Source organism: Neltuma alba, unplaced genomic scaffold, assembly GCF_004799145.2.
Source record: "Neltuma alba isolate B1F8T4 unplaced genomic scaffold, ASM479914v2 tig00012228_pilon, whole genome shotgun sequence".
Lineage (NCBI taxonomy): Eukaryota > Viridiplantae > Streptophyta > Magnoliopsida > Fabales > Fabaceae > Neltuma > Neltuma alba.
This window is the reverse complement of record NW_021636758.1, coordinates 5,815-23,427: the sequence shown is the minus strand read 5'-3', so window position 1 is coordinate 23,427 and position 17,613 is coordinate 5,815. Positions and strand designations below refer to the sequence as shown.

Sequence of the window (17,613 nt, the reverse complement as noted above, 5' to 3'; positions counted from 1 at the left end):
TGTTCTTTGGGGTCCTCTTGGATTTATTTGAAGTTTTATAAACTTTGATTCTTACTGTGAAATAAGGGATTTGATTTTTTATTTCGTAAAACCAGTCTTGAGTCATTGTTAACTCTCTTGCGTTGTTTAGTTCCAAAAAGCATGTAATTGATTGAAAATGCTTAAATAAAAATCCTTAAAAAAATTATGAAGAGCAAGTATTCTTCTTATTACTGAAAAGAAATTTCGGGTGGACCTAACAGCCTCTAGAGTTGTATCCATTTAATTGAAGCTCTTATTTGGGTGCATGGATGGTAAATCTAGTTTTTGAACTCCACCTAATTGGGCCGAAAATGAAAAGACGCCGACCCACCATCCTTTATTTTATCCTATTCAAATAATGAAAGATCCAAAGACTTGTGGGCCTATAAGCCCAACTTATTCCGTCAAACAAACCAATCCACTAGTGGCAGGCTAACTCTGCCATTTGCCTGTGTGAAACAATGCCCTTTATGTCAGCAAAATAAATTAGTACAAGAGCACAGCACTGCACTTTCCGCATTCTGCTCTCCTGTTCTAGTGGGTTAAGAGGTGCATATTAAATTAATGGGCCAGCAATAGTACCCCATGATCAGGTCTTTTAATTATTGAGAGATGGGACCCCAAATTCACGAGGGAGACCAGCCAAGAAGACAGCTTTGTTGTTAAAGCTTGGAATGACAGATGCTTACCCCTCAACATAGAAGAACAGGACAAATGCTCGTTTCTCCCCCTTTTTCTTAATTGATATATTTGGCCTCTTGTCCATATAGTTCAATATAATAAGCCACATTTAGGATCAAGTAAAGTATTTGTGCCCCACTCTGAGAAAAAGAGCAACCAGGCACACAAAAGCGAGCTCGATCGTAACCCAATTCACTTCGTCAGCGAGACCCATATCATAAAACAAAGACACAAGCATTGGTTTGCTGGAATCAGCAAGCAGCCAAGACGTGGAAAACTACTGAGGGCGTCATTTTTTAACAGCTTGAAATTGGCATGATGCTTGTGTTTACAGCAATTATAGTTTTCCTTCGAGTGAAGTAAAGCAGTGCGTATAAGATCCTTTGCTGAACTTGTCGGATCCTTCAGAAAGTCTTTTTGGACACATTTAATCCATAGCCACCGACTCAAATAACAGTGTCTGTAGTGGAATATTGAGCATGTGAAGCCACACAGCTATATGTATATCCTGCCGAACGGGTTGTGAAAGGGATCTAAGGAGGGGTCCATATCTGAACCAACTCACCATGTTGCCTAATTACCCAGAGCCCCCTTCATATCAAAATCAAACTTTCTGGTATCTTGCAGTCCATCCTTCTTAGGATCTTCCATACACAGTAAAACCCAACCACAGTTCCCAATAGGAAAGAAAAGACCCAAGACCCTAACAGGTAAAACCAGCTCTTGTTTCTTGTCATGGCCAAGTTCCAATTCCATCAGACACTGAGTGCGTCGTTCTGTCGTGGAGAAAAGTAGTTAAGCAAAGGAGATTGAATGGAATGCTGCAGCAATGGAAGGGCTGCATGGGGCCACTGGCCTTGAGAGAAAGTATGGAACTGAAAGTGGGAGAGGAACACATGTCACGTTTGATGATGGAAAATAATAACTTGAGGCGTACATATTCCTTGGAAGAAAAGAAAGCTGGGGCACGCATGTATGAATAAACAAATGATGGTTAACTCTCAGGATGGAGACGACACAATGATAAATGATAAAATGCCCTCCCAAAAAATAAAACAAAGAGTGCAAGTAACGGTTTTGAATACTGAATTGGAAAATGAATGGTGGAAAAAAACAAAGGGGGAAGCCCGCGCCCTGCTGTCTCAGCGTCTCATTCACGACGCTAACAATTTCCTTATTACCTGAGCTGAGCGTTACTGGAGATTTGGACTCTAGTCTCCATATGAGGACCATGCTCCTAAAACCCTCTTCACTACAAGACACTTGATTTGCCAATCTCTCTTTCTCTCTTAATTTAATGGCCTTTTCTCAGTCACCCTGCGATGTTCTCATGTCTTTTACTTGTATCTGACTGACTCCTTCCTGCTCCCTCCATCATCTCGTTTCCATCGCCATTTAATCCCCCCCCCCCCCCCTCTGTGCCCTAAAGGACAACAAAACGGAATTCTTGGACATTTCATGGCAGCCACGACAACTACAACAACCACCACTACTGCTTTCCTCAAGGTCCAAAACCAACCCTCCAAGCCCAAGCGTCGCAAGCATCGCGAAACCACTATCTCCGCCCCTGCTTCTTCCTCCGCTCCCAACGACGCCGTTTCCTCTTCCTCTTCCTCTTCTTCTCGCTACCCTGATCCTCCCACTGTTGTTTCCCCCAACCAGTCTTGGTGCTGCCCCGCCTCTAAACCCATCCCTGCTCCCTCCGACCACCCTCGCCGTCTTATAAATTCTCCTGAAGCTTCCTCATTCGGCCGTTCCACATTGCCTTCTTCGCCTTCGGATTCGCCGTCCACCTACAGGATTCGGTTCTCGCCTGGTAGGTTTTCCCCGACCATGGATTTTAGCTACTCGGGGAGCCCCGCCAATGGGCACTCTTCTCAAGAATCTTTCCCTTCTGGCTTTACCAAATTCAACTCCGCCCTCACCGCGGGGTTGCTGAATCCAATGTCGCCGCCGCCCCCTTCCGATAAAGCTCGATCGAGCCCCACCCTTTTTGAAATGATGGCCAGCGAGCCCGACGTCCATTCCAGAACTCAGATCCCCCAAAACAATATTCCTTCCTCCGCGCAAAAGCCCCAAATTCTAGTGCAGGATAGGCAGGCTCTAATGATGCAACGGATATCGGACATACTGGCCACCCGCAGCCCTGGTAACCAGTTCAACGATCCCTCCTCCAGTGATATCAAGCTCACACTCAGTTCCAGAGATGGAATCAGCGTTTCCATGAACGTTCACCGACAAATTCTTGTTGCCCATAGCAGATTCTTCTCCGTCAAGCTCTCTGATCGCTGGGCGAAGCAGCAGCGGCAGACGCTGCCGCACATTGTTGAAATCGCTGACTGCGATGACGTTGAAATTTACATTGAGACGTTGAGGTTGATGTACTGTAAGGATCTTAGGAAGAAGCTAATGAAGGAGGATGTTTCCAGAGTTCTTGGTATCTTGAAGGTAACCCGATTCTTAATGTCTTAGATTTCGTTTTTCTTTTAGGTGGTGCTATAAGCTGTGATTGGGTAGATTATGGAAGTTTGAATTTGAGGTGTCAACTGTTTATGCCACTAAGGAAGAAAAGTGCTACCAAACTCAGTGGGGTAGAGATTCTAATGTTCAAGTTTTTACATCGTGAGTTTGTGTATGTCACATAAAAATTATTTTATAATTCTAAGTCTGTTCTTTTTTCCCCCCCTTTTCAATAGTTCCTTCAAATTTTCCTTGTTTATGGTTGTCTGATTGACGTACATAGAACGCATTGCTGCTGTTGTGGTCTGTTAGGTTTCTGCGGCCATCGGGTTTGATGCTGGGGTTCTGTCTTGTTTGGAATACTTGGAAGCAGCCCCGTGGGCAGAGGACGAAGAAGAGAAAGTGGCCTCACTTCTATCCGAGCTTCGTCTTGAAGCTGCCGGGGAAGTTTTGAAGAGGGTTTCAACAGAAGTTACTGATGGAAATGAAGAGGCAAATGATAGTGAGGAAGTACTGCTAAAACTTATTCGTGTGGTACTTGAAGGAAAAGATGAAAAGGCCAGGCGTGAAATGAAAGGGTTAGTGTCAAAGATGCTTCGTGAGAATTCATCTCAAAATGATCTTCGCAAAGAGTCCTTATACTTGGCTTGTGATGATTGTCTGCAACTGCTCAGTCACCATTTTTTGCGAGCTGCAGCTTCTGACTTGGAAGATGTGGGTCAAATTGCCCGACAAGCAGATAATTTGTACTGGATTTTGGATATTTTAATTGATAGGCAGATTGCTGAGGATTTCCTGAAAACGTGGGCATCTCAATCTGAATTGTCTGAAGCTCATTCTAAAGTGCCTGCAGTTCATAGGTTTGAGGTTAGCAGGGTTACAGCAAGATTGTTTGTTGGGATTGGGAAGGGACAACTATTAGCTTCTAAAGATGTCAGGTGTTTACTACTAAAAACATGGTTGGTGCCATTCTATGATGATTTTGGTTGGATGAGGAGGGGATCCAAAGGCCTTGATCGTCACCTAATTGAGGATGGCCTTAGCAACACCATCCTCACTCTACCACTCTCCTGGCAACAGGAAATCCTGCTTGCTTGGTTTAACCGTTTCTTGAATTCTGGGGAAGACTGCCCAAACATACAAAGAGGTTTCGAAATTTGGTGGAGACGGGCTTTTTGGAAGCGAAATGGAGAGCAAGAACGGGCACAGCATCTACGAATTACAACTGCCACAATAGACAACCCTTGAAGACCGATGATCTCGGGGTGCAAGAATTATCACATCACAATGTTTTTAACTGGGTCTGTCTCCTTATACATTCTCATGATCTTCTCTACTATGTTTACTCCATGATGGTTAGTATTTAAATCTTCTTCCTTTTAAAACCAAGCTAAATAGAGTGCCTGGGGACTTTAGTTGGTTGAAGTGTGTTAGACTTGATGTCTTCAGTTTCTATGGCGGAAAAAATCAGTTATCATTACGCAGCTTCTATCCTGTTGGAAGTAATCGCTGTTATGGGTTGACTGGAAGCTTAGAATCATTTTGGTTCTCTCTTTGTCGCTGCTCTATTTGATTTGCACTCATGTTAAATCATGAAGTCTGTCTTGTTAGGTGAATGGAAGACACTCTCTAAGAAGGATAAATTTGAGTAAATAACACATTACTAGCTGAGCAGTAAAAATTCAGGTTCCAACTCCTAACACACCCATGAAACAGGTGAACAGCTTATCAATCAGTATCGTACACCTTCAAATAAACTACATTTGGTGTGCAATACTTGTTGGTAGATGTTTAGAGCATACTGCTTATTGTTACACCTATATACTGCTAACTAGTCGATTATTCCGGAGCAAACCATCTAGGTTTTGTCCGGCGCTTCATTTGAATCATAAAGTTGCTTGATATTATATGCACTGACTTGTAGTATTTTTTTGTGTTCTTTCCGTTACTGTCCGCTTTGATTGGAAGTTGCTAAATTAGCCAGCTACTACCGTCATGCTAGCTCTTTTGGTTCTCTTGTTTTTTGTCAGAATGTTGCGTCTTTCTTTTCTGAATTCTGAACTGCATTAATATTTGCAGTCGCATGCCTTTGACTGCCATGTTCTGTACTGCTACCTACCACCTGCTAGTCCTTCCTAAAATATCTGTTTTGATATGATTTTTCGTTTCTTTACAGTTTATTGATGATAATGAGTTTGTGATGGATGGACACGAAAACTGCAGAAGAGGGCATGGTAGTGAAGGCAGGGTTGGTCCTTCGTTAAAATGTAACAAACACAGCAGCTCTTGGCAGGTAAAGAGAGGATGGTGAGGCGGATCTCTTTAATGGGATCAGCATCCGTTAGCTTTGGAGCCAAGAAAGGTCTTGATGGAGATATACTTGTATTTCCTTGCAGAGTAGTCTATGTTGATCCTTAAATATGGGCATGTGTCTCAATATATTGAACCGATTTTGCTTGTATAGGAATAACTTCTATGGAAGTTTAGCTGCGGGGAATATAATCACTTGTGACACCTAAGAATATGATTTTTTTTCTTTAATTACCGATGAGTCTTTTTTCCCCTTTCCTTTTTCCTAGCTGGAGGGGTGGGAAAGTTTGAGCTTGGTTTGTGTGGTGTATCGAACCGGAAGACACGAAATTTATGGTCTATATTCTATAATTTCGTTGAGTGAAAATTACAACCTGGAATCGTGATGCTAGCACTGTGGAAGTCGCAATTAAGTTGATCATGGCGGGCAGCGCTGGCGCGGGAAAGTGAGAAACAGCCATTCCAATTAATTTAGCAGGATGGAAAAAATAAAAAATCATGGACTATTTTGCGGCCTACCATTCTAAACTATTCTGTGATTGGGATCGTGGGTTGTTAGACTTTTTCTGCTTCCCCTCCCCCGCCCCCTCCCCCCCTCCCCCCAATGATGTGGGCTAAAGTATTACGTTGACATTGGGAGATGAGTTGTACTTTATATGAATCATGAATAATGTGCGGGGTTTACAATGATGATTTTGTGAAGAAATAACTTGAAAGTGAATTTAGTAAATCATTGGTCGGACTCGGAGTCATTTACTGGGCAAGTGCGCAGTGATTTTTTGTGTTGGGGATTTAGCATGCCAGATGTCCGGTGACCGGCCTCCCTTCCCCCTCCTTTTTCTTTTTAAAAAAAAAACTCCTCTTGTTAATTCACATCCATTCTTATTTTCGACCCACAAAGTTGTTGGGAAAAAATATCCAAAAAGCTTTTGGCACTGGAAACATGAACGTCAACTCCCTTTTTTTTTTTTTGCCAACCCATGTATATGCACAGTAAAAGGAAGGCGTACGATCATTTTTCATGCTAGTGCAAGATATCACTACAGGTGAAAATGAAGGATAACCCGCCTGTCATGCTTCTTGGCTTCTGCTCAGTTCTTCACTAAGACTTGGGAAGAAGGAACTGAGAATTGGACAGTCATAGTTCAAATCAGAACGTCTCGAAAAGTTTTGCCTTCATCCATCAGCATTTAGCAACCCCCAAACACGTCAATTTGAGCAGCAGTGACAGCTAGTTGTAAAATCAGAAGCAGCAAAAAGGATATGGTCATGTTCATATTGTTACCATTCCTGATCAATGAGCATTTCATCTGTCAATCCAAACTCTCTCAGCTCTTCTTCACTGTCATCAGTAATGGTAAACTGCAGTTTGTTCATGAGTTTATCGATAAAGTTGAGATTTCCATACCAACACTGACTTATAGATATGATGATTAAGAAGACTTATACTTTCCCCCATGAACCTTTCCTATGACAAGCTGCTGTCCGTTGCCAAACTTGATGAAAATGTGGGGGGGAAAATCACAAGCGTTCCAAAAGGAAGAGCCGCTGGGTGCATGAGGGTAGTTTATGAATGGTTCTTGCAGATGGGAGAAGGTTGACAATTGGAAGGTTTGTTCGATGCTGACAAAGGACGATGCTTGTAGATGAGGGTTAAGAGTTAGGAAAGATCTCTGCTTGGTTGACGATCACGCACACAATATGTTTGATCTCTCTCAGGAAAAACTTCTCAATTGATAAAGAAACTACCTCACTGCAAATGATCATTCAAAAGAGACTATTATTAACATTCCATGATTATTTCGATTATGAAAGTTAGAGTTCCTAAACGTTTAATCGATTACAACAAAGAAGTAGTAAATTGGCAGTGGAAACTTAAATCCTGATTCCCATGTATATGTTTACAGTAAGTAGGAAGAAGAGGGTTAATATGATCATTTCTCATGCTACTACAAGATTTAACTGCCTCTGAGAAGGAAGGATAACATCTGCCTATCACGCTTCTTATGTCCTGCTTAATTCTTCATTGAGATGCGGGAAGAAGTAATTGACCATTGGGCACTCATAGTTCAAATCAGCTGGTTTTGCGAACTTTTGCCTTCACCAACCACAAATACTCTGTTTCAGCCACAACGACAATCAAAGCAAATAATATCGGGTCATGTTTGTGTTCTTACCATTCCTGATCAATTAGCATTTCATCTGTCAATCCAAACTCTCTTAGCTCTTCTTCACTGTGGTGCATCAGTAAGCTGTACCTGTTTGTTCATAAGTGTATACAGTTCAGATTTCCATAGAACAATACTACTGATAGATGATTCAGAAAAGTTACTACCTTCCACCATAGCCTTTTTCCATGACGAGCATATGTCCGTTGCCCATGTTGTTGAGTCCCTCGAATTGTTGGACGGTCCACTTGTACCATCTCATGAGGAATACTCGAAGTGTGAGACCATGCGACACAAGGACTAGGTTCATGTCTATCTTCTCTTCAGCAGGCGGCTGAAACCTCCCAATGTTAATATCCGTTCTCAGAGTTTCCCTGAATCCTGTTTGGCGTTTTCCCAACGTGCCAACAATAATAAGCTCCTACTTTCAATGATCATATATAAATTATTTTGAGGATTATCTAACCTGTGATTCTATCATAGACATCAGCCGCGGATTCTCCGTTGGGAAATCGGTAAAAGAAACGACCATAAAGCATGCGCATTTGTTTTTCCTTTCGCATCCTCTCTCTATTCTGAAAATTCCCTTCACGATCGTAGACAAAGAACATGAATATACAGCTGAAGAAATCAGTACCGTAAAAGAGCAGAGAAGCTACCAAAATCTTGCTCTCTGAGACGGGGCTCTTCTCTCAGTCCTGCAATTCTGGAACGTTCAAATGGACGAGCCAGGCATTGCAAGGTTTCGAGAGTCCTTCTGTAAGGGGACACATAGAAGTAAAGTTTCCAATTTTCAGCGCCGTCTTTGATAAGCAAGTCTCTGATTCTGTATCCGCATTCCTCTGCTTGAGCCTTGCCTTTCTCGGTGAGAGCAATCTTGGGATCAGCGACCCTGGTATAGACAGCCTCGTCGACATTCCCTTCGCTCTGTCCATGTCGTACCAGGATGATCCTTCGAGGCCTCGGAGGTGGTGCTATGGAAGATGGATGGATCAGAACGTTCTTCTCAGGAAATCTCGCCCCTCCATTGTTGTTGTTGGGTAGCTTCGTGGTCTGTCCTAAGTCGTTGCAGCATTGGATCCGATTGAAATTCCGAGCAACTGGAAAAATAGAGGTGAAGGTAAGAGCAGACATGAGTTGACTGTTATCAAGTGTGCATTAAAAGACAACCAAACAAGTTCCCAGAGTTTGTGATTCCTACAGTTTTGCCTCTTTTCCTCCTGGTAAAATCTGGTGGCCTAGCTTTGGGCAGCAATGAGAACCTTGTGAAAAGTCGAAATTGGCCAAAAAATTGAGGTGGAAATGGATCAAATGACTGTGAGAGATGAGTGATGACAAGGACGACATTGGAAAGAGGCTTGAAAGTAGGTCCCATTAAGGTGTGAAGGGGTCATGTCATAATACAAATCCAATTGTCAATTTACGACGTTTTGTATTTATTCTCCCTTGTTTGAGTTCACTGATCAGACGGCACAGAGCCAGCCACGGCACACGCGAAAGGCTAACTCATCGTTGTGGGTATTCTCCGGGCTTCGTGATCCACTGTTGTACATGGGCTTCACCTTCATGTGTCAATTACTGTCCACACTGATGTCTTTCTGTTTTACTACAAAAACTGCACATGATATGATTCCCCGTTTCAAAAAGGTCTCATCCACTTGGGCCCATGGACAATGTGCCCGCAGCTTCTCAAAAATTATCCAAAAGGAGTTATTCTTTTTTTTTTTTTTGCTTGTTTAATAAATGTGACTTGTTGTAGGCTGGATATTATCAGCTTAAAAATCATAGCATTAGAATAAGTGCAATAATTAAAGGACGTAATGTGCATTTTTACTTTAATCAATATCCCTTCTGTCTTTTTTTATAAACAACAACTACTGTCTTCTTCTTGTATTTAAATATAAATAACATTTGTAAGTTGTCTTAAATTTTTATAGCAAATTTTCTATCTTACACCTATTAATTAATTATTTTACTACTAAATATATTTATTATCTTATCTTTCAAATCATCATATCTCTCCATCACACATTCTCTTTCTTTCATAATTTTTATTATTATAATAATTTTCTTTTTCTTATACTCTTTTTATCCTATAAATAAGAGTATTTTTGAAGAAAAACTTTCAATTTCTATCTATTATTGTCTTTAACTAATTTTAAATAATTTTTTGATCTACGTGATGGAGTTTAAGATCGCTTATAAGAAAAAGACGGAGGGATTATCTAATAAGTAATCAATGCCTAATAATTGTTCATAAATCATGGCCTCTAATGGGATTAGCATCATCAAGAGACTGAAGCACATACGAAGGTTTTTTTTTTTTGTTTTTTATGGGAACATACGAAGGTAATTAATTCCCCCGTTTTCCCGCCTTTTTGGTCAGTATGGTGTTTAGCTTCACCGACACGTTGTCCTCTCCACCTCTCTCTACCGATGAATGAGTGCCCTGTCAGCATCAAACTGTCAAAAAGGACAACTAAAATTTAATTGTAGAGTTATGATTCGGAATTACGCTGAAAAAATATATTTTTTAATTTAATTCTAAATATAATATCTTAATTTATTTTATCTCTTATTTATTTTTTTTAAGGTAATCCTTATTCTAATTACACATATTAAATATTTCATCAAATGTTAATGCTAATATACTTGATTAACAAAAATATTTTTAAGAAAGACAGCACCTATATATTATAAATAACTAACTTAACAAATTTTCTTGATATAATTAAATTAGTTAATTAACTCTTATGTATCCTAATTCGGTGTTAATGGTTTGTGGTCCCCAGTTCACATTCCATACCCTTCAAGATAACATAATATCTATCGAGCCAATCACGGTTAGTTGCTTTGCGTCCTTATGTTAGAAATGTTTTTTCATCATGTTATTCGCATTTGGTGGGGGATTGTGCTGGGGGAAAAAAAAGAGAGTAAATAGTTGGTTAAACCACGTCACAAAAAAATCATAGAGCGTTAGAGTTGTGTTTGAAACCACATGTCATTGTCCCAAACTGATTTTGCGGCTCTCAACCTATTTCGATCTCATAACTCATGTTTGGTATTGCGTTTTGTACAACTAACTTCTGCCCCTAAATTAACTTTAAAATTAAAGCAATTTTTTTTTTTGTTGCTCTTCACCTTAGGTGGAAAACAGTAGTTATGCTGTTCCTTTGGGCAGACCATTGATATTATTAGGCCTGTTTAGAATAATTTATAAATAATTTTTTAATCATAATTTATAAAATATGAAAGAAATATATGAGCAAAATTTTATCTGAATTTATATAAAATACTCGTATATTTATAAGTGCTTTATGAGGTCCTGCCAAATAGGGTTGTTACTGCTCATTAAAAGAAAACCTCTGAGAAGGACGAAAAGCCCAAAAGGAAGGGGCCAGCACAGGAGAATGAACCCCCACGTAGCCCCTATTTTGTGGGTTGGTTGGTCACAACACATCATTTTTCCTTGACCCGGGTTACAACACACTGAATTAAATAGTTTTTGCTTGTTTATTTTTTTTAACACTAGAGGTTTTTAATGTGATTTTAATACTAAATGGCGTCAAAATAATTTAGTGGCAATAAGGATAATTAATTATTAGTGAGAGACATAATTAATATTGTAATGATTGTTGATAATCATAACTGTTATATAGCCATAGGCGCCGCTGACTTAGGCACTCTTTATCGCTCATGAATTATTTTCATTTTTCTTGGAGTAAAGGCAAACAAGTCGGGAATCAAATCACATCATGATGGGGGAAAAGGGGGGGAAGAAATGCGTGTTCCCTATATTTGGTATATGAGTGTCATTTAAGATTTAACCCATGCTTCCATTAAATTAACAAACCAGGCTTTCTGCACATGACCAATAGAAAAGGGATTGTTTCTATTGAGAGAGGATCAAGTTTGCCGTGTTTGTGGGAAATATAGGATCGGTTTTTCTTTAATTTTTTTAAAAATACATATTAGTCTGTCATTTAAGTATATTTTTCGCTTAGTTTAATTATAAAAACAAGTTAAAAACAAATTAATCATAACACATCTCTGTATCTAATTCATCTCAAAAATATTTTTCCCAATTCCTCTTTACTTCGCTCCCACTCTCCCAACTAAGATCACCTTTTCTTTTTAAAATAAATCGATAAATAAACTCCCCCTTAATATATTTTATATTTTATATTGGATGTTTTAATAAATATTAATGACATGGATGACGGGGGGACGGAAGAAGGGAGAGGAGGGGTGATAAATCAATAAATGATAAATGGGGAGGTTCAGTGATAATTAAATGAAAGTTGAAAATAATTGGGAAGACAATCCTAGTCATTACGCACGTCATTGAAATAGTGACATCTCTGGCCAGCTTACGCAGTCTTGTCAAATGTCTCCCTCCAATCCTCCCTCCCTCCCTCTCTCTCTCTCTGCATTCATGTATTGTGGAGTCCCTATTTATTAGTAGTAGTATATTGTTGAGATTGCAAATTAGAAGTTTCAGATCATAATCCTCATGTAACATCAAAAAAGTTCTGAAGGAAAAATGAGGCGGGAAAGAACCAGATACGTTGGCTACCTGGTTAATATTGCTTTCTCAAACAGATCTCTCATAATCAATTTTCCTACGACACTTATAATGTCTAATGAAAGGTAACTTAACAATCAATTTTTATCACATGATTTTCCAGAACTAAACACAAAATTAAGGTACATGAATCATTAATGATATATGATGTTTTGTAAGCGAAATATTAACAAAGTGATTATTTGCACAAATTTAGAAATTTATGGAGATTTCTCATCGAATTTTAGAAGTTAAGCGATAATGCAATTCAGCCTATGTTAATAAAAGGACATCATTGATTGGAACCCTGTCCTTCCTGAATTTTTAGCAGAGACACAAGGGTCCAATGCGTTTGGACGAGCGTCGGGGATTATAGATTTATTTATTGGTCATTACCTACCCTAGAACGACCCGGCACCGTTGAAAAGGGAAAATAACACCTCTTTCCTTTTCGTTGTCCCTTTCATTTTCGGAAAAGGCAATCACCTGCCACCGACGCTCTCTAACACCGATGCGGACCCCTCTAATTGTTGCATCAAATTCAATCATTTACCTTTCCTCCAAAATGACAGCAATTATCCCCCCACTCAATGATTAAAGAACCGGACCGAACCGGACGGTCGGACCGGTTGAACCATCACCCGGACTCGTTAACGGCTCGGTTTGGACCAAAAAACCGTTCACATAGTTGAGCCGGATTGGACCGGAGTTGAGCCGTTATTAAGCCGGAAACCGGAACGGTTTTCAGAAAACCGGATGGTTTTTTAGCCTGACTTAAAAATACTAAAAAAATTTTAAAAAATAGAAGAAAAATAAAAAATTGATCCCCTTAAATATCCTAATATATTTTTAGACTATTTATAACCATATAGTATTATTTCATTGAAAATTTCATATATTGTGGTGTTAAAATCGTGAGTCGCTAGTCTTTTTATTTCGATATTTGGTCTATCTTTTAAAAAATATTTTGATTTGAATGAATTGATAATTTGTAATATCATTAAATATTTTAAACATACATAAATTTAAATATATAAGGTTTTAGTCCATTTTCAATGATTTCATTATAATTTTAGATTATTTAAATACATTTCTAAATTATTTAATAATTTGATATTTTTCGTATATACTAATTATATGTATATAATATTGTTTTAAATTAATTATTGCGTCACCGGTCTAACCGAACGGTCCAACCGATCCGACCGATTGAACCATGACCCGTTGATCTTTCCGGTTTGATTTCCGGTCCGGCTTTTAAAACATTGCCCCCACTACAGAGTTCACTGTATTCACAGTCCAAACATGGAAAGCACAACAGTTCAGAATCACAGACCAGTTTTTATGTGCTCACCACTCACCAGTTTAAAAATAGCCTCCCTCCTCAGAGGAGATGGTGTAATAAAATTACAAATTAAATTAAACTTATAGGGAGTCAATATAATAGAACCTGTTTAAACTACAAATCTTTTTGTACATTGACCTTCCCCCCCAATCTCTCCCTTTTAAATAATTGCGTGGCAGTTGACTTAACCCGGAGGAAAATTGCAAAATTTTTTGCTGACTCGACTTGAGGAACAAAAAATTAAACAAATAAGCTAAGGATCTAAACAAGGAAAAAAAAAAAAAAGATTTTCCCTATTAATAGAGTAGTCATCACAAGATTTCACTGACCTCCCCTTCCCTACATACACCCACATCTATTACCATTGTTCCTGACTTCTTTGACTTCATCACCCTGCAACAGTTCCTCCTGGGAGCCTGCAAAAACAGACGCAAAACCGATCCGCATCAATCTCTGACCAATTCCACCACCAAGATTCAAAACAAAGAAAACTCCAAATCCATAGACATTCATCAAGCTGTGAGTACTTACTCTATTCCAGAGATAAGGATCAGGCTTCTTATATACCTCCACCTTGTCAAAAGTCGAAGGATCAATCATCTTCCACCTGCATTCAGGGTGGGGGACACGATGCCGATCATATTCACTCACTATCTGCTGCTTTGTAGAATTGAATTTTGCCTTTGAAAAGTAAAACACAAAAGGCTTTTGGCATGGGTTTCGGCTAACCGGGCGCGTGTTGAATGCATAGGCAGTGTAATCCGCTCTTCTGTACCAATTTAAGAATGTTCTCGAAGGCATTTCTATCTCCCGTGGTGAAAACACACCACGAAAGATTTGGACAGCAAAACCCCATGAAACTGATATGGTCCAGCTTCTTTTTTTGTCATAGCAGATGGATTGCTGTATCAGACCTGCTGAGTCCAACTTCATTGGTACAGTAAGCCGTTTAAGGGCTTCCAATCGAGTCACATTGGGGAAGATTGGCTCAACAACATCAAGGTGGTGCAGTGAAACAAGTGGGGTCACAGGATGAGCTGCAAGAAGCCCAAACAGGTTCCCGTACACATCATACTGGTTTCAATTAAACAAGAAGTACATGTTAGTAGTAAAACTAAGACATCACCAAGCATGACTACATTAATTATGGTTTTGAAAAAGAAAAAACTGCAGCTCCATTTTATTAGTTCATTGAGCAAACAAAAGAAGAACAACAGAGTTCCCCCTCTCAGAGACCACCGAGGGGTCAATGACAGCATGATTATATTTCAATTCTTCATGCCTGAGCACAACAAGTTACCAATGCATTAGGAGGCAAGACATAAACCATCATCGTTTTATGTTCCCTTTCCGCGGCTACAAGGGCACAAGGAACAAATAAAAGACCTGAATTGTGAAAGTCCAAATCTAGAACACTTAACTATCTACGGCAAATGGAGTTATAGCACGCCAATAATTATGTAACAAAGCAAAATTCTTCATACTCATGTCGTTTGAGAGATAAGGGGCCCAACAGGACAGAGCATTCCCTCCAACCATTCACAAAAATGTGGGAGTCTATGCAATGACGTTCGCTGGCGGGTCAAATGTTCAACATCAAAAAAATTGATTTCAGGAACTAGTATATCTGTTTTATTGAATTTTCTAAAAGGTATTACTAACTGAAGCATATAAGTAGACATATTTTGAAGAAAACCTAATGATTTCTTGCACATCATAAATCTTGCATTTCGAGAGGATCCAAACCTGGTTCAATCCCCCTCCAAATAAGCTGCGAGGTTTCACTAAGGAAAGTGAAATAGAACTTTCACCAACATGTAAGACTTAGACAGGACCCCTGCTAAGTCCATTCCTCTCCTCAGTCATTTTGAAGCGTAAGGTTATCAGTAAAGCATACAGAGTCCACAAAATGCCTTTCACGGTTCACAGTTAAAAAAATGGTAACGTTTCGCCTCAATTTTTTCCCATACAAAAAGTGAATGCAGCGGGTGTCAATGTGTCATAAAAGACGGACCTCAATGTTTGTTTTTATTATTGTCTGTTTAGGAAATTATTCGCACAAGATGAATCCGCATTTTCTTTAACATTGAACAGCACCAGCAAGGAGACAGAGAATAATTAAATTCCACTATAGAGAAATTAATTGCGGAAGAGAGAAGTCTTTTGCTTTAAGAAAAACCAAAATAAATTGATCGCAAAATCCACCGACACAACGCCATTGCTTACACTCGTCGTATAGGGACCAAAAACCAGTAAGGAGAGTAACATTGAAATGGAAAGTTCTAGCTTTAACCACCGTACAAGGGTCACTAAGACCGTAAAAGCCAACACTGTATTAGGGAATGAAATTACGAATAAGGCAAATCAAAGAGATGCACACAAACATGGCCGACAATAATTGAGTAAAATTAGTCATTCAATAATGATAGAGAAACAGAGTGACAATAACAGAAGCAGATGAGAGCGTATCAAGGAACCTGACCTGGTGAAAACCGACTTCTTTGGTGAGTGGAACACCGAGTTCGGCCATACACGCTTGCATTCGGTCATCGGAGCCGTAGAGTCCTGGATACCTGTGAATACAGCGGTCCTGCATTTTCACCAGAGCTTTGGCCAATGGGTAGCTAATGGCGAAGCCGCCACCGCCATACGCCATGTTATACGAAAAGAAGATGTTTTGCAGATGGCTTTCCGATAAGCTACCAATGTAATAGAATTGGTTGTGATCGTATTTCCTTAAAACCCTGAGGAGGTTGTCGGTGACGAAAACGGTGTCATCGTCCCCCATCACGAACCATCTCACATCCTTAAGCCCCAATCGTAGAGTCTCGGAGACAATGCGAGAGATCCGAATAGCGGACCGGTGACCTTGCCGGTTCTTGTAGGGGAAATTTGAAGTGTCACCAGATATCTTAATCGGCGGGAGGCCGTCGTTGTCATAGGTCTTAACTCGTTCATCGAGCCACACTATGCCCCTCATTTCCTTGGGCTTATACCACAGCTTGATGTAGTTCTTTCTTTGATGCCAGAGCTTAGCGGAGGCGGCAATTCCGAACACCACGTGGCGGAGCTCCGTTTGGTTGTTGATTTCTTGAGATTCTCGACTCACAGCTATGGACGTTGGATTTCGAATCGGCCTGGAGGCAGTGACATTGATTCTGATTCTGGGCACAGTGTTAAGCGTGGCGGCAGAGGATGAAGAGAGGCGGTCGGTAGAGAAGGGTCCATCATCGCAAGCGCGTGATGTGGAAACGAGCTTGAGCGTGTAAACAATATAGGTGACAGAAACGAAGAGGATGAGCCACACAAGCAGCTTGGGTAAGGTTCGCGAATGCGTGGCAGCTCCTGCCATAGGGGAAGCGGAGGGGCTTCTCGTCTCATCCCAAATTAACTTTTGCGAATCTTTCTGGGTCGCTTTCATTTCCCGAGTATCTCAAATCTTCAGTGAATTCTTCGTATAAAGAGGAAGAAAAAGAAGAAATCAGAACAAATGCATTGCTGAAAAGCCCTAAATTTTGGTAAGAACTACCAGATTGACGAGAGCCAGATCCGATAGAAGGGGGCACAAAATACAACGAAGGCGACCTCCATTCAGAAAAAGAAATGTGAACAGAGGAGTGAGATCAGAGCGAAAACAATACAATGGAAGTAAGAGAAAGAAAGGGCGAGCAAGATGAAGGAAGAAGCGAAGGAGATGGCAGCTGTAGTTGCAGACAGGTAAAGGCGATAGAGAGAGAGAGAGCATGCATATAGCCGAAGCCTACAGGTGCCAAGTCTCACACTCTCTTTTAACAAATCTTGAGTGGTAGAAAATTATAATACGGTTTCTCTAATATATTAAAAAAAAATTGGCGGGATAGTTATAGCGTGAGGACGAGCATATGTGAGTGTCGTTTGCTGGCACGTGTATGAATCCTGGATTCTGTCAAAAGAAGAGGGTCCCTCGCAATGGGGAATGACAGGCGGACCACTCTGTCCCCCCTTGTGTACGTAATCAACACCCCCCCGAATCCAATGGTCCAAAACCGGTGGGTGTGGATGATTAATATCTCACCTCGTCTCCC

General features: G+C 40.1%; 3 protein-coding genes across 5 annotated transcripts; 1 reads left to right on the top strand and 2 right to left on the bottom strand.

Moving 5' to 3' along the window:
- The first annotated feature begins 1,765 nt into the window (after positions 1-1,765).
- On the top strand, positions 1,766-5,863 carry LOC114725145 (BTB/POZ domain-containing protein At1g63850). 2 transcript variants are annotated; one of them, XM_028911628.1, is made up of 3 exons: positions 1,766-3,150; positions 3,475-4,517; positions 5,339-5,863. In XM_028911628.1, exons 1-2 carry the CDS (start codon positions 2,161-2,163, stop codon positions 4,408-4,410), a joined length of 1,926 nt encoding a protein of 641 aa, XP_028767461.1. In that variant the 5' UTR covers positions 1,766-2,160; the 3' UTR covers positions 4,411-4,517; positions 5,339-5,863. The 2 variants fall into 2 exon arrangements, with proteins under 2 accessions (XP_028767461.1, XP_028767460.1); XM_028911627.1 differs by having other exon boundaries at positions 1,767-3,150; positions 3,475-4,463.
- Positions 5,864-7,232: 1,369 nt separating this feature from the next.
- Positions 7,233-8,846, bottom strand: LOC114725148 (phosphoglycerate mutase-like protein AT74H). The gene is made up of 5 exons (XM_028911633.1): positions 8,300-8,846; positions 8,107-8,226; positions 7,808-8,021; positions 7,650-7,730; positions 7,233-7,570 (listed from the first exon to the last, which is right to left on the bottom strand). The coding sequence occupies exons 1-5, from the start codon at positions 8,772-8,774 to the stop codon at positions 7,477-7,479; spliced, it is 984 nt and encodes a 327-aa protein (XP_028767466.1). The 5' UTR covers positions 8,775-8,846; the 3' UTR covers positions 7,233-7,476.
- A 4,752-nt stretch (positions 8,847-13,598) lies between these two features.
- On the bottom strand, positions 13,599-17,328 carry LOC114725164 (uncharacterized). 2 transcript variants are annotated; one of them, XR_003738403.1, is made up of 4 exons: positions 16,032-17,328; positions 14,279-14,623; positions 14,081-14,156; positions 13,599-13,965 (listed from the first exon to the last, which is right to left on the bottom strand). XR_003738403.1 is itself a non-coding variant. In XM_028911652.1 (3 exons), the coding sequence occupies exons 1-3, from the start codon at positions 16,968-16,970 to the stop codon at positions 13,861-13,863; spliced, it is 1,587 nt and encodes a 528-aa protein (XP_028767485.1). In that variant the 5' UTR covers positions 16,971-17,328; the 3' UTR covers positions 13,599-13,860. The 2 variants fall into 2 exon arrangements, 1 of the variants encoding a protein (XP_028767485.1); XM_028911652.1 differs by having other exon boundaries at positions 14,081-14,623.
- Between the last annotated feature and the right edge of the window lie 285 nt (positions 17,329-17,613).

What these genes read in the sequence shown, in the direction of transcription:
- LOC114725145 (XM_028911628.1), top strand. Translation starts at nt 2,161, where the DNA reads ATGGCAGCCACGACAACTACAACAACCACCACTACTGCTTTCCTCAAG. An exon ending in GAGTTCTTGGTATCTTGAAG is followed by an intron (nt 3,151 to 3,474) that starts GTAACCCGATTC and finishes GTGGTCTGTTAG; the next exon opens with GTTTCTGCGGCCATCGGGTT.
- LOC114725148 (XM_028911633.1), bottom strand. Translation starts at nt 8,774, where the DNA reads ATGTCTGCTCTTACCTTCACCTCTATTTTTCCAGTTGCTCGGAATTTC. An exon ending in TCTCAGAGAGCAAGATTTTG is followed by an intron (nt 8,227 to 8,299) that starts GTAGCTTCTCTG and finishes ACGATCGTGAAG; the next exon opens with GGAATTTTCAGAATAGAGAG. An exon ending in ATGCTAATTGATCAGGAATG is followed by an intron (nt 7,571 to 7,649) that starts GTAAGAACACAA and finishes TGGTTGGTGAAG; the next exon opens with GCAAAAGTTCGCAAAACCAG.
- LOC114725164 (XM_028911652.1), bottom strand. Translation starts at nt 16,970, where the DNA reads ATGAAAGCGACCCAGAAAGATTCGCAAAAGTTAATTTGGGATGAGACG. An exon ending in AAGAAGTCGGTTTTCACCAG is followed by an intron (nt 14,624 to 16,031) that starts GTCAGGTTCCTT and finishes AATTGAAACCAG; the next exon opens with TATGATGTGTACGGGAACCT. An exon ending in ATCCTTATCTCTGGAATAGA is followed by an intron (nt 13,966 to 14,080) that starts GTAAGTACTCAC and finishes CTGTTTTTGCAG; the next exon opens with GCTCCCAGGAGGAACTGTTG.